The sequence below is a fragment of the Martes martes genome (genome assembly GCF_963455335.1).
Source record: "Martes martes genome assembly, chromosome: 5".
Taxonomy (NCBI): domain Eukaryota; kingdom Metazoa; phylum Chordata; class Mammalia; order Carnivora; family Mustelidae; genus Martes; species Martes martes.
In genome coordinates this window covers 95,406,326-95,420,876 of record NC_137892.1, presented here as the reverse complement: position 1 = coordinate 95,420,876, position 14,551 = coordinate 95,406,326, and the positions used below count along the sequence as shown (strand labels likewise).

The 14,551-nt window shown below is 38.1% G+C and overlaps 1 protein-coding gene across 1 annotated transcript in view; it reads right to left on the bottom strand.

Moving 5' to 3' along the window:
• Positions 1–14,551, bottom strand: part of AFF4 (ALF transcription elongation factor 4) — an 89,219-nt gene that overhangs the window by 1,483 nt on the left and 73,185 nt on the right. Inside the window, exons 12-20 of the mRNA XM_080803367.1 lie at positions 13,316–13,404; positions 12,239–12,479; positions 7,663–7,757; positions 6,983–7,046; positions 6,730–6,866; positions 6,397–6,468; positions 5,138–5,231; positions 4,356–4,399; positions 2,943–3,163 (exon numbers count right to left, since the gene is read on the bottom strand). Coding sequence (XP_080659493.1) covers positions 2,943–3,163; positions 4,356–4,399; positions 5,138–5,231; positions 6,397–6,468; positions 6,730–6,866; positions 6,983–7,046; positions 7,663–7,757; positions 12,239–12,479; positions 13,316–13,404 — 1,057 coding nt within the window. The remainder of the gene's footprint in view (positions 1–2,942; positions 3,164–4,355; positions 4,400–5,137; positions 5,232–6,396; positions 6,469–6,729; positions 6,867–6,982; positions 7,047–7,662; positions 7,758–12,238; positions 12,480–13,315; positions 13,405–14,551) is intronic.

The window sequence follows — 14,551 nt, the reverse complement described above, 5'->3', positions numbered from 1 at the left end:
GGAGGAGAAAAGGGTCTTCTTTATAGAATTCCAGATAATAAATGCAGGTGCAATATCAGAATAGAAAATTCCTGTTTCCTTTTTTTGTTTGTTTTTAAAGTAGGATCCAATGTGGGACCTGGACTCATGACCCTGAGATCATGACCTGAGCTGAGATTGAGAGCCAGACACTTAATCGACTGAGCCACCCAGGTGCCCTGAAAATTCCTATTTCCTAGTGCAATAATGGATGTAAGCAATGGAAGTAAGTAATAACCTAAGTTAAAGTTTAATAGGGAATCTTACATCAAACTGGGTCAGGCTGAAACCACCTGGATTGTGTCAATGGCCAAATGCAAGTATCACTAAACAAGAGATAACCATTAATTAAATGCCTCAATAATATCATATAATAGATCTAGAGCAGCACCCATGAAATGTCAAAAACCTGAATCTAATTAAGTCTCAAAATGTAACTATCAGTATTAAAGAAATAAGGGGGACAGAGGAGCAAGCTAAACGATACCAAGAGGAAGCAATCAGTCAAATCCATAATAGGACTCATTTCCTCCTCAACATAAATGGCACAGTGCCCCATTCCTCCAAACACCAAAAACTGGAAGAAGGAGACAGACTTCGGACACTGATGAAGGAATGTTTGGATCTTGTTAAAAACAAACAGTAAAGAAAAAAAAAGACATATTTGCAATAACAGGAAAATTGGATGATAGACTAGGTATTAGGTGATAGAAAGGAATTTCTGTTAATTTTGGTGATTGTGTTAAAGGCATGACGATCGGGGGCCTGGGTGGCTCAGTGGGTTAAAGCCTCTGCCTTTGGCTCAGGTCATGATCCCAGGGTCCTGGGATAGAGCCCCACACCACATCGGGCTCTCTGCTCAGCAGGGAGTCTGCTTCCCCCTCTCTCTGCCTGCCTCTCTGCCTACTTGTGATCTTTGTCTGTCAAATAAATAAAATCTTAAAAAAAAAAAAAAGTCATGATGATCATGTTCTTGAAAAAGCCGTATCACCCAAGGATGCATACACCTAAGTATGTTCAGGGGAATTGCTTTAAATACTCCAGTGGGGCAAGAAAAGTATGATTCAGAGAGAGGGCGAGGTGAAACAAGATTAGGAAAATGTGTTGAATGAAAGATGCACAGGGATCATTATGCCATTATCTTTCCTTTAGTCAACATTTGAAAAGTACCACACAAAAAGTAAAAGTGAAAGGACAAAGAGAATGAAAGGACAAAGAAAAACAAGGCTAGAAAACTGGCATCAGGAAGAAAAATGGAAAGTAAAGCAGGAGTGATTTAATAAGAATTCCTGCTTTTGTAACCTTTCCTGAGCAATAGTGACAATATTTAAAATTTTAGGAAAGAATTAGGTTTTCAGGGACACAATTTTATGTTAGATGCTGGGTTCCTCTTCTACCTTTCTCCCACCATTATCATTCCTTAGGGATAAGAATCTTCATCTTCATCTCATTACCTGTTTATATTACACATATTTAAATACACTCTGTGAAAAAAGGACACTTGATTGACCAGCGTAGTGTTCCTCTACAAAGGGTCTACCTGAATAGCTGCCACACACACACATTTGCTAATAACAACTATGAAAATAAGATGGTGTTTATAGCAGAGAGAGAGAGAGGGAACCAGGCTCCCCGCTGAGCAGAGAGCCCGATGCGGGACTCGATCCCAGGACCCTGAGATCATGACCTGAGCCGAAGGCAGCAGCCCAACCCACTGAGCCACCCAGGCACCCTTACTTATTTTTTAATTTAAAATCCAATATAGGGGTCTGGGTGGCTCAGTCAGTTAAGCATCTGCCTTTGGCTCATGTCATGATCCCAGGGTCCTGGGATGGAGCCCCACATCGGGCTTCCTGCTCAGAGGGAAGCCTGCTTCTCCCCACCCAACTCTCTGTGCCTATATTCCCTTTCTCACTGCCTCTCTCTCTCTCTCTCTCTCTAACAGATAAATAAAATCTTAAAAATAATAATAAAATAAAATCTAGTATAGTTGGGGCGCCCTGGTGACTCAGTCGGTCAAACGTCTGACTCTTGATTTTGGCTCAGGTCATGATCTCAGGGTCATGAGTTTAAGCCCCACTTGGGGCTCCGCATTGGGTGTGTAGCCTGCTTGGAATTCTCTTTCTCCTCCCTCTGCCTCTCTCCCCATCACCGAGACGCTTCACATGCGTGCACGCTCCTTAAAAAAATAAATAAAATAAAATCCAGTATAGGTAACATATGGTGTTACATTTATTTCAGGTGTACAATATAGTGATTCTTCTCTGGGACCTTTAAATACTTTATAATTATCAATGTTCTTAGTTTGGGAGATAACAAACTTAAGGTACAAAAGCGTCATATAACCTAATATTGAAGAATGCTAGAAACTGATTTATTTTATTGTCTCCTTTATCACACAAGTTTTCCAATTTTCCAGCATGAATTTTTTTTTTTTTTAAAGTAATCTCTACACCCAGCATGGGACTCAAAACTCATGACCCCAAGACCAAGAGTCACATGTTCCTGCAACTGAGCCAGCCAGGTGCCCCTGAATGTGATTTCTTATATATTAAACATCTCATATGTACAAGATGTCTGCATGTAATTGTATGCCTAAGCCAAGGACTGTTAACCACCCTAAAATAGAACGGGTATTTTATTATTTTTATAATTGAAGCTGCACTTAATTTGCCAAGAACAAAGGCACATATGTCCTAGAGCAAAAGCTGTTTTTAGTTTTGTGTGCATCACTGGTACAGTGAGAGGTATTTCTGACCAAACTCCATACATTTGGTATGACTGGTAAGCAATGGTGATTAGGAAACGCTTTACTGTCAACTCTAGACTACCTAATAAACTAAATGCAGATCAGACACTTAATTAGATCATAAAAGCTCTTTCAACAATTTCATCCTTCAAAGTTTCTCCAGAGAACTTCCTACCTTTTTGCTCTTTGGAAAGCTGCTCAGCTTGGTCCCAAATTTCAGTGGCATAGAGGAAGTTGGATGTAACCTGAACATAGCTGGCTGCCATCTGGTGGATCCTCTGTGGAATGGTCACTGAAGAACCACTTGCTGTAGCACTACTGGCCCCAGAAGAGTAATTTCCGGAATTGCCGGGCGACAGCTTTGGAGAAACAGGGGAAGGCATCCCAACAGCTTTGCTACACAGAGATAAACAGGAAACTTATTCATGTGAATGTGGTGAACATGATGAAACCCATGTTCTACTGGCTCTTCATCCATGAAGGCTTTTAAAATTTAAAGACTTTTTTAAACTAGAAGAGCCCGCACAGAAGTACAATCTCTTCTAAGTATTTAGCTCACTAAAGCCCATGGTGAATCATCGCATCTGGACTCTTTGTTTTAATGAATGGCAACAGAACAAAAGACAGCAAAGAACTGAGGAAGTCACACACCTTGAGAGCAGCAATTCACCTCACTCCCAGCTGGACACACTTTCCATCTATTCTGGCAGGTAATTAGGTACTTTTCAAGTTGTTTTGTAAAAAGTTGGAAGGAATTTGCATCTTAACACAAGAAAATTGTGGTAGTACACAGGGACGTCTTATTTTGAACTCCATTATTTCTGGTACTTTCCTAGTTTAACCAAGTTATTCAAAGCTGACAAAGAGGTTCAGCTTTTTCATTCAACTGCAATTATCTCAGTCTTCCTGTCCATTAAATATTCTTAGGAAACACATGCTGAAATCAGGGAAGTTCATTTCAGCAATACTAAAATTTGTGGAAGTGCCCAAGACCATAAAAAAAAAAAGAAAATGAAACAAAAGTTGGGGGAACAAAAGCGATTTGTTGTGAATTTTTTTTACCTTCTCTTTCAGCACTATAAATTTGGTTCGGAAAATACACAAGGGCAAAGACAAAGTCATTTAACATAAAAATAATAACTGAACAGAAAAAATTACAAAACAAAAGCTGTCGTGGTAATTGTCCTCCTTTTGCGGGGTGATTTGGGATGGAGGAGAAACCACAATCATGCCACTGTTACTAATTTCTGTCAGTATTGAGACCTGAGTAAAATAAAGATAAGCTCAATGATAAAAAGCCAACTAGTTGTATAAATTAAACTCTGAGAAGGACTGAGGTGCTGTCAAAAAATTCAGTTTTCTACAGGTGAAATGTCCCCTGCCTACTCCTGTGTTCATTGTATTTTCAACTTAGTAAAAAATAAAGAGGAAAAACGAAGACTTTAAAAAATACTTTATTAGAGATGGTTTTAATTTTTTTTAATTGTCATCTTTTCATTTCTGGAAATTGGACCCTACCCATCCAGCTTTTACACAAAAATAAATCATTTTGTCACAAAAAATATTTTATAGACTAAAATTTACCTACCTTCCCAAGCCAGGTGATGGTGCTTGAGAATTATTATAAGAATTCTGTGGAAAAAATAAGATGTACGTAATTAAAAAAATACTACTTCTGAAGTATTAAATATATTCAAGAATATAGGGGGCCAGAATTGCTACTTAAGATGCTTTGCAAATTTAAGAACCCAAAATATAAGCACGAGAGCAAGAGAATGTGTGTGTGTGTAAATGTGCAACAGGAAGACCTTATTTAGGTGAGAGCTGGGGGTTCTGGAAAACTTAAATGGAAGGACAGAGAATAAGGGACAGACAGACAAGAGGTGAGTCATACTTTGTGCAAAGGCTGTGGACGGATGTGACCCATACAGTTTCCCGGGAGCAGAGGTTTAGGTAAGAACAGGAGAAAGAGACCTCAACGACTTGAGGTCCGGGAAAGAAGCTCAGACCCGACCTGGCAAGCAACAGTAAGCTACTGAAGAGTCTGAACTGAGAACCAGGACAGGATTTTAAGAAGACTGATGTGGGGGTGTGAGGAAAATACATAGACATTTCAGGAAACTAACTGAACAGTCTGAGGAAGCGTGGTAGTAAAAACAGAAGGCCATCTGCGAATTAGAAACTAGGTCTCATGAGAGAAAGAGGCTCCATCCACTGAAATACTAGGAAGAGCTACTGCATATGGCTACAAAGATTCTACAATCAGATGCATGTACATTTAAAAACTTTCCAGGAAGTTTCAACCTATTTGAAAGTTCACCAACAAATCTTGTCCCCTAGGACAGGGACCCTCCTTGTTTCTACACTTACCTTCAGGTGCTCCGTCAGTGTCTTTGAGTACTTCAGAGCATTTTCCTTCTTCAGTTTGAACAGCCTCAGGTACAGCAAAGACTGGCATCGCAGGCTAGCCAATGGAAAAGGGTAGCTTATTTACCAGCACAGTGGACTCTGACCACATATGCACGGACAACTTCTGTATTGTCCAAGAGCACAGGACTGGCTCATGTGAACAGACCACGACATAAGGTCAATGACACTAATTCTCAGGCAAAACTGGAAGCCATGTTCTGATTACAGTACATACCAAAAGGAGGGGAAGAGCCTTAGGACTAGTCTCCTATTTGTTGACCATCAAAAATCAAAACCTCACCCATAAGACACCAACATGTCATTATAACATATGCGTTCAAAGAAATCACTGAGGAGCAGAATCTCTAGATCAAATTATAAATATCTAAAATTCAACAATAAAAACTAGGAAACTCAACTATGTATAGTACAACTCTGAGGCAACATATGGGAACCTTACAATGGCTTGCAAAAGCTTTGCACGTTCACCACTGCCTATCTCTCCAGTCACTTTCACTTCTTCTTGGTCTTTATGTGTAGTTCCTTTAGTTCCTTGATAGTTGCCAGTTTCTTTCCACCATCCAGCCCTTGCACATATCCCCTCTATTTGAAGACCAAGTGTCTCTATACTCTACTCTTTTACAGTTATTATACTTTTCTTTCAAAGTGCTGAATGCATATACTTGTGTGACGATTTGATTAATTTTTATCTCCTCACACTAGATACTAGACTCCATGACAAAAAAGACCCTGTCAGTTTATCCACAGCTACATTCCTAGCTGTTAAAGCCAGTGCCAGGTAAAGTAAATACTTTCATAAAACGATCTGATAATATCGCCCTGGGACTAAGCCAACAAGCCACATTCGTTATTCTGAATAAGCTAAACATTTGCTCCCTACGGGAAGGCACAGGATATGTGAGTAAGGAGAGAGGATACTGAAAGAAGAGCCTGAAAAAGGGACCATGGGAGACATGGGGAGTTCTACTGTCAGTCCTACCCTACCAAGGCTTTGCCATGAGTGCAATGGATCAGAGACTGACAACAACTAAAAGTCTTTCAGTAGGAATTTTGACTTATTTTCTACTTTACCCATCAAGATTAGATTTATGTCTGGGTTATGAAAGGCCGAATCAAGGATAACATTCAGAAGGGCATAAACAGCACAATTTCTTAGGGAACAGCCTGTCATCTAGCAGAGGCTGGAACACAACACTTACCAAAGTACCGTGAGCCTTTTATCTGCAGCTGTAGCATCAGGGGCTAAGTAATTCTTTAGCTTCATAGTGTATCTGTGAGTTAAAGCAACAAACAAATTACACAAAACATAGTACTTCACCTTGATCTTAGGACTTCCTTAGTCCTCAGAACATTAGAACCCAACCTAAACAAAGGCATAAATACCCATTGAAATATCTAATTCTCCTTATCCCAGGACAATAAAGGATTAAGATCCTTCACAGCTTTACTGTATACAGCTGTATCAGCCCCTTCCTAGATGAGCCAAAGAAGTAATAGTGCCAATGATGTGGCAGCCAAGTTTTCCCACTTACTTGATGAGCTCCACTGTCTCTGAATACATAGGGAATGGGGATTTGGATTCCTGAGCATTTTTCTCTAATGCATTCCCACATTCAATGAAAGATACCACAGCATCAAGATAGTATACAGCTTTCTCAAACCTATCAGACTGAAGAAAGGAGAATAAGGGTAATGAGAGATACACTGAGGTACTATGAGAACAAACAATAAATGAAAATTTAAGTTAATTTGATTAAATAAATAAATGTCAGAATGTTTACATACCAATGCATCGGCATTGTGCTTTAGCTTTTTTGCTTCTTGTAAATAATGGTCTGCTGAATAATTTCTGCAATGTAAATTTTTATAGTAAATAAAATAGTAAATGTTTTCATAAGATATTACTTGTTCATTTTCCTCTCTAGCATCCCTCAGTTTTCGTGTCTTCAAGTAAAGAAAATAACCCATTACTAAACATTCAGTTCCAGGTTTTCTGACAAATGTTTTTATTGGGTTAAGAGCACAATTTGTGTTGGCCAACTCATGACAAATTTTCTACTTAGGAAAATAGAGATCAAGCTCCTTAGTATTAAATGCTAATTTTCCCAAGTTATTTGAAAGATTTGGAATAAAAGGAATGTGGGTAAGAGAAATAACCTTTTAACAAAATGGATGAAAAACCCCAACACTTCTCTACTTATTTAAGAAAGCTCCCACGTTAAACAGGGTACCAGCAGCAGTCAGGTTCTACTTGAAGGCACCTTACTCGCATCCCCTAGGAGTCATAGAGCTCAGTAAAAAGGAATTGTACCTGGAGTAGTAGAGTGCCTTTCAATTAAAATCTAAATGTTCTATGGAGCACACCACAAGTATGAATTCTTCTGGTCACTGACAGGAATTTATACCAGTTTCTTATATGCTGACTGGAATGATTTCTCCAATGCAGAAAAAAAACTTTCTCTCACCTGTCATCAAAGGCAAGCTTTGTTCTCCGAGGCTTAGAAGCATCAGGAGTTGGTGTAGATGAAGGACAGTTAGAGGAGCTATTTGGAGCCTTTTCCTGACCAAAAACACATATAATGTTGAAAATACATAATGTTGGAAAAGTATGCATGTTGAAAATTCTGAGGTGATTAAAATTAAACTGAAAGTATTTTTTGAGCCACTAGTAGAAAGGGAACAAAATTCCACTGCCTTTAGTAATTAATTTCCTTGTTATAAAATTTTTGAATTTCAGAATATATAAAAGCCCTTTTTACAGAACAGGTCCAGTTTATATAACCAAAAATATTCATTCTAATAGCAGAGGTCTACTATGTACCAGGCAATGAACTAGACACTAGGTAAAACCTAAGGAGGATACAACCTACTCTGAGAACAGGAGTACTGCTTAAGACAAAATTTACTGATAATTACTGGTCAATGAAAACAGCAATAATAAGATCTAACACTTACTATGTACTTACTACTTACCAGGCACTAAGTTAACTAGGTACTTAGCACAGTCATTAATCCTTCCACAACCTTATGGAAGGTATACTGCTTTGGGGACAAAATAAAAAGCAATGTCAAGGAGGGTAACTCACCCAAATTCGAACAGCTTTTAAGTGGCATTCCTGGAATTTGGACTTTAAATCCAGATCTGTCACATTTTAAAAGGTTAGACACTTTCTTAAACTTTATTGCTCCTCCTATCAACATAGCCCTTTATGTGGGTACTGAGAGCCTGTCTTTTCAACTGCTTCCCTACTTACATTTTCCACAACAAAATACAAGTAAGCAGAATGTATCCTATGAATGCATGTTTCAACATTAAAAAACCCAATTAATATATAATTTTACTGCTTGTGCTCAAAAATCTACTGAAAAGGAACCATAAACCATTTCTTTTCTTAAATGATAACAGCTTTTCAGTTCTACCCAATACAGCTTACCTCAAGGAATGAAAATAAAAGCCTTGGGATTTGAGAAAATACTGTGCTCTCTAGAGTAAAGTTCCCATGTTTCTGAAATGGCTTCCTGCATATTATGATGGAATGTAACATTAGTAGGCCAGTTTTTCCTCTATGTTTTCTAAGTACTTCCAAAATTGCCTAATTATGCTGAAGGAAAACTGAAATCACTAAAATTACGTTCAGAAATTGTCTATGTATTTTAACACACTTTTCTTATATAAAAATTATATGCATGGGATTTGTAAAATCACTGTGTGGTTAAGGAGGTTAACTAAAATTACCATAGTGGGCATTTCACAATTTATCATATATTGGATCATGGTGTGCACCTGAAAATAATGTGTTATGTATCAAATATATCTCAGTTAAAAAGAACTGGCAGAACTAAGAGAGGAAAAAAAGACAAATCTTGTATGTTTGTGGAAAAATGAACAAAAGGACAAAGTCACCAAAAATAGCAGCATAAAGAAGGTTTGAAAAGATGATTAGTCTAACTGAATTACATAGATTCCGTGTCTGCAATATATGCAGAATACACATTTCTTTGCTAACAAAACATTACAAAAATCTACCATATACCATACACTCATAAAGCAAATCTTATTAACAAATTTCAAAAGACTGTTACTATGAAGATTACTTTCAAGCCCCAATGCAATTAAGGTAGCAACATGAATCAGAAGACTACTAGCAAATCTCAGTTTGTTTGGAAATTGACTAACATGTTTTTTTTTTTTTTTTTGACTAACATGCTTTTAATAACCCATGGGTCAAAGATAAAATCACCCTGGAAATTTGAAAAGATTTTAAACGGAGTTATAAAAACACACCAAATCTTCTAGGATGCATGTAAGTAGTATTTAGAGGAAATAATACAGCCTAACTGCTTATATTAGAGAAAGAAAAAAAGGCTTAAAACTAATTTAAAGATTAATGAGCTACGTATCCATCTTTAAAAGTCAGTAAACAGAATAGCAAAGCAAAAAGAAAGAAGAAAGGAAATCATAGGGGCACCTGGGTGGCTCAGTGGGTTAAAGCTTCTGCCTTTGGCTCAGGTCATGATCCCAGGGTCCTAGGATCGAGCCCCACATCAGGCTCTCTGCTCAACAAGGAGCCTGCTCCCCCCCCCCCCCGCCTGCCTCTCTGCCTACTTGTGATCTCTGTCAAATAAATAAAAATAAAATCTTAAAAAAAAAAAAAAGAAAGGAAATCATAAAGATTATAAGTTAATGAAATAGAAAACAAAAATAAACTGCAAAGAATCAACATGTAAAACAGAGGCTATTTTCCGAAAAGACAAGTAAAACTAATAAGCCTCTGATGAGACTGATCAAGGAAAAAGGGAAATGGCACAGAGAACTAATACTAAGAACAAAAGGGGAACTGAAGTAGAGATGTTAGAGATACCAAAAGCATAGTAAGTGACTGTAATGAACAACTTTATGGAAACATATTTCAGATATCTGATAATATGAGCAAATATGCAGAAAAAACAAAATAAAAATTATATGTTAATTTTGGTTTTCCATTATATGTAATTTTCCTTTAGCTAAAATAAGAAAAAGCATATTTTCCAACTAAATTACAGATTCTCTTTAATAAACCCATTTATAGGGACGCCTGGGTGGCTCAGTTGGTTGGGCAGCTGCCTTCGGCTCAGGTCATGATCCCAGCGTCCTGGGATCGAGTCCCACATCGGGCTCCTTGCTTGGCAGGGAGCCTGCTTCTCCCTCTGCCTCTGCCTATGCTCGCTCGCTCTCTCTCCCACTCTCTCTCTGACAAATAAATAAAATTAAAAAAAAAAAAAAAATAAACCCATTTATAATTGCCTAAACTGGAAATTGCCAAGACTAACATTAATGATTTTAGTAATTGTTAAAAGCCCTAAGATCTTGAAAACAAAGTGGTCAGGGCTTATATTTTATATTCTGTCAATAACAACAGAGTACCAAATAACTACATTTGATCCAACAAATATTTCCTGATTACCCAATAAGCTAAGCAGCAATGGAGAAAACACAAAACAAGATACAAATCCCTGCTTTCAAGGACCTGACAAACCAATAAAGAGGAGACACAGTTTTACCTATGAGAGCAAAAAACCAAACGAACTTAAAGAATGTATTTAAAGAGAGAAGGGGGTTACGCATGGGTGGCTCAGTTAGGCCTCTGACTCTTGATTTCAACTCAGGTCATGATCCTGGGGTCGTGGGATTCAGCCCCACATTGGGCTCTGCTCAACAGGGAGTCTGCCTGAAATTCTCCCCTGGCCCAACTTAGGCACACACTCCCTCTGTCTCAAATAAATATATATATATATATATTTTTTTTTTCAAATAAATATATTTTTAAAAAAGATTTTATTTACTTATTTGACACAGAGAGAGAGCATGCAAGTCTGGGGAATGGCAGGCAGAGGAGAGGCAGAGGGAGAAGCAGGCCCCCCGCTGAGCAGGGAGCCTGATAAGGGGCTTGATCCCAGAACCCTGGGATCACGACCTGAGCTGAAGGCAGGTGCTTAACCATCTGAGTCACCCAGATGCCCACAAATAAATCAATCTTTTAAAAAGAGAGAGAATGGTATGAAGTTTTAAGAAATAAGCATTCAGGCCTCAAATCCCATAGGTGAAGTATGGAAAATGGAGAAAGAGCCAGTTAGCAGGTAGACACAGAACTGGGACGGTGAAGGAGGCTAAGAGGACACTCAGATTCCTTAAGGACACTAGGACTAACCCTCTGAACTACTATGTAAGGGTGTCCATGTGGAGAAAAAGCCATCTGTATATCTCAGTTTGAGCCGTTGTTCACAGTTAAAATCACCTCAATTTTAAAGACTTCATTAAACTGCCACATTTAATAAGCACAAGTAACTATCTTTAATGGTCAATTTTTTCAACTCTCAAACCTTTGCTTACTCAAGTCACAAATAACAATCCAGTGAATTATATCCTTAAAAATCTAGGTGTTTTCTTAATTTTGTCAGAGTTTGCTCCTGATCGGTTTAGACAGTAATGTAAATAACCTGGTAGATAAAGTGAAGGTGAAAGTCTAATAAAGTACAGCCTTGAAAGAACTTCTATGATCCACTTCTCCACCCATGAAACATGAAGAACAATCCCCTATATTAAGATCATGCTCCAGGAATAGTTCCAGTACTAGCTCAGCTGAAGAATTTTGTCTCCATGAATCAAAGCCAGATTGGCTACTTTATCACTTTAGGTTATACACTTGCTTGTAAAATCTAATTCTAAAAAATCCAAAGCCAACTTCAAATCACAGACAACTCAATCATAAGAACTGGAGCAATTTATAATTAGATCATAATCGACTAGTTTCTTCCAAAATCAACTTTTCCAATTATGGGTTTCTGTCTTAATATGCACGTAGCCAGGTGAAGTACTGCTTTCACAGTCTCAGGTCAACCGCATACGTTAGTGATCAAGATTATGACATTTTGAGAGTAAAAATGCACAGGCCTATAAATTTAATGAGAAATTTACAAGATCGTCAAAGCACAATGCCACCTCAGAGAATTCCTAAGGCAATGAGATTGCTTTTCAAAAGGCTCACACTCCCAATGCCTTACCTTGACCTCCTTCGAGCTACTGGAAGTCTTCCCTTCAGTCTTCTTCTGCTTTGATGTGGAGGAACTGTTTTTGCTGCTGCCACTATTCTCCTTGTTGCTATTATTACTTGACTTTAAAGAAGATGACTGACTAATAGTCCTCTTCCGAGAGCCATGCTCTGTTTTTGGATCTTTTGAAGGAATAGGCCCCGTGGGAGACGGCAACAAATCCTTTTCTTTCGCAGAACTTTGTTTAGATGACCTGCCAAATCAAACAAAAGCCTTCATTTCTCTAACACCATCATATGGGGGTGATGGATTTTTTTCTATTTCTCTCTGCCTGCTTTCAAGACAAATTTATTTCTCCCTATTTAAGTATTAGGACATATGATTTATCATGAGTGTACATTTCATGAGGACAGGCATCTTACCTGTTTTCCCTGGCTGTATGTATACCCAGTGCCTAAATGTTGGCCTGCCACACAAGTATTCAATAAATACTGGTTACATAAATGAGAAGATGAATGATGAAGATACCAAGTTCCTAAGTTAGAAACTGGTCTCTTGACAGATCCAGATAAGCTTATCATCTAGCCAGAAAGTGGTAAAACTTTACTTTAATTCTTATCTTGTACTCAACCTCATTCCACTACAGAAAGAAGAAAGGAAGAAGAGACTGAATCTTAAAAAACTTTCCATTGCGGGGCGCCTGGGTGGCTCAGTGGGTTAAAGCCTCTGCCTTCGGCTCAGGTCATGATTCCAGGGTCCTGGGATCGAGCCCCACATCGGGCTCTCTGCTCAGCAGGGAGCCTGCTTCCTCCTCTCTCTCCTGCCTGCCTCTCTGACTACTTGTGATCTCTGTCTGTCAAATAAATAAATAAAATCTTTAAAAAAAATAAAAAAAAAAAAAAAAAAAAAAAAAAAAAAAAACTTTCCATTGCAATTAGCTAACAGCAATTAGCTAACAGCTCCCTCCTCTACTACTGGTTGGTATATGTACAACATTTAGATGGACACGACATATAGAGCACATTACAAAGTACCCAATGGCAAATGACATACACATATTAACACACGTGACATGTTTTGGGGACATACTCTCTGTTGCTGGATGGCTTGTGACCTGCTGAATTCTTGTCCTCTGTTTTGGGTTTCTTGCTGTCATTGGTTCGGGTATCATCTTCATTCTGGATGAAAAACAGAGAAAAGCAACTACTATATTTGTAAGGCAGATGTGCTAACCACTACACTATGGAACCTGAGGGCGCAACTACTATATTTGATTTTTATTCATCTAATTTCAGTTTCCGGCAGGAGTCACCTTCAAATAATTTATCCCTGATAAGTTCCAGAAAGAAGATAAATATGAAATGAAAGAATTCATTTAAATAAGGCTCAGTATGGGACACCTGGGTGGCTCAGTTGGTTGGACGACTGCCTTCGGCTCAGGTCATGATCCTGGAGTCCTGGGATCGAGTCCCGCATCGGGCTCCCAGCTCCATGGGGAGTCTGCTTCTCCCTCTGACCTTCTCCTCGCTCATGCTCTCTCTCATTGCCTCTCTCTCAAATAAATAAATAAAATCTTTAAAAAAAAAAAAAAGAAAGGAGAAAATCTTTAAAAAAAAAAAAAAAAGACTCAGTAAACTGAATTTCAAGGCTGAGAAGAAGTCTCCTATTTTAGATAAACAGAGCCCAAACACTGAAACACATTTCCTACAGTCTTTTAGGTGACATCTTTCATCCTAATGATTTGGGGTGTGTGTGTGTAAAATTATAATTAAGATATAATTCATATACCATAAAATCCACTCTTTAGAAGTTCACAATTCAGTGACTTTTAGTATATTCACAGAGGTGTACTACCATTACTGCAAACAATTCTAGAACATTTTCATCATCTAATAGACAACCTGTGCCCTTCAGCAGGCATTCCCCCCATTCCCTCGACCCCAGACTCTAGTAATCACTAACCTATATATTTGTTTTTATGGAACTGCCTATTCTAGACATTCATATAAATGGAATCACATTTGCAGCCTTTTGTGTCTGGTTCCTTTAACTTAGTAGAATATTTTTCAGGTTCATTGATGCTGTAGCATGTATCAAGATTTCATTTGTGGTTATACCTGTATATATTCCATTTTATGCACGTATCACACTTCTTTATCCATTTATCAGTTAATGACCATATGGGCTGTCTCCACTTTTTGACTAATATAACTAATACTGCTTTAAGTCTTTGTGTAGACGTTATTTTCACTTCTCTCGGGTATGTACCTAAGTGGAATGGAGTGGAACTGCTGGGTCATAAAGTAACACTGTGTTTAACTTTTT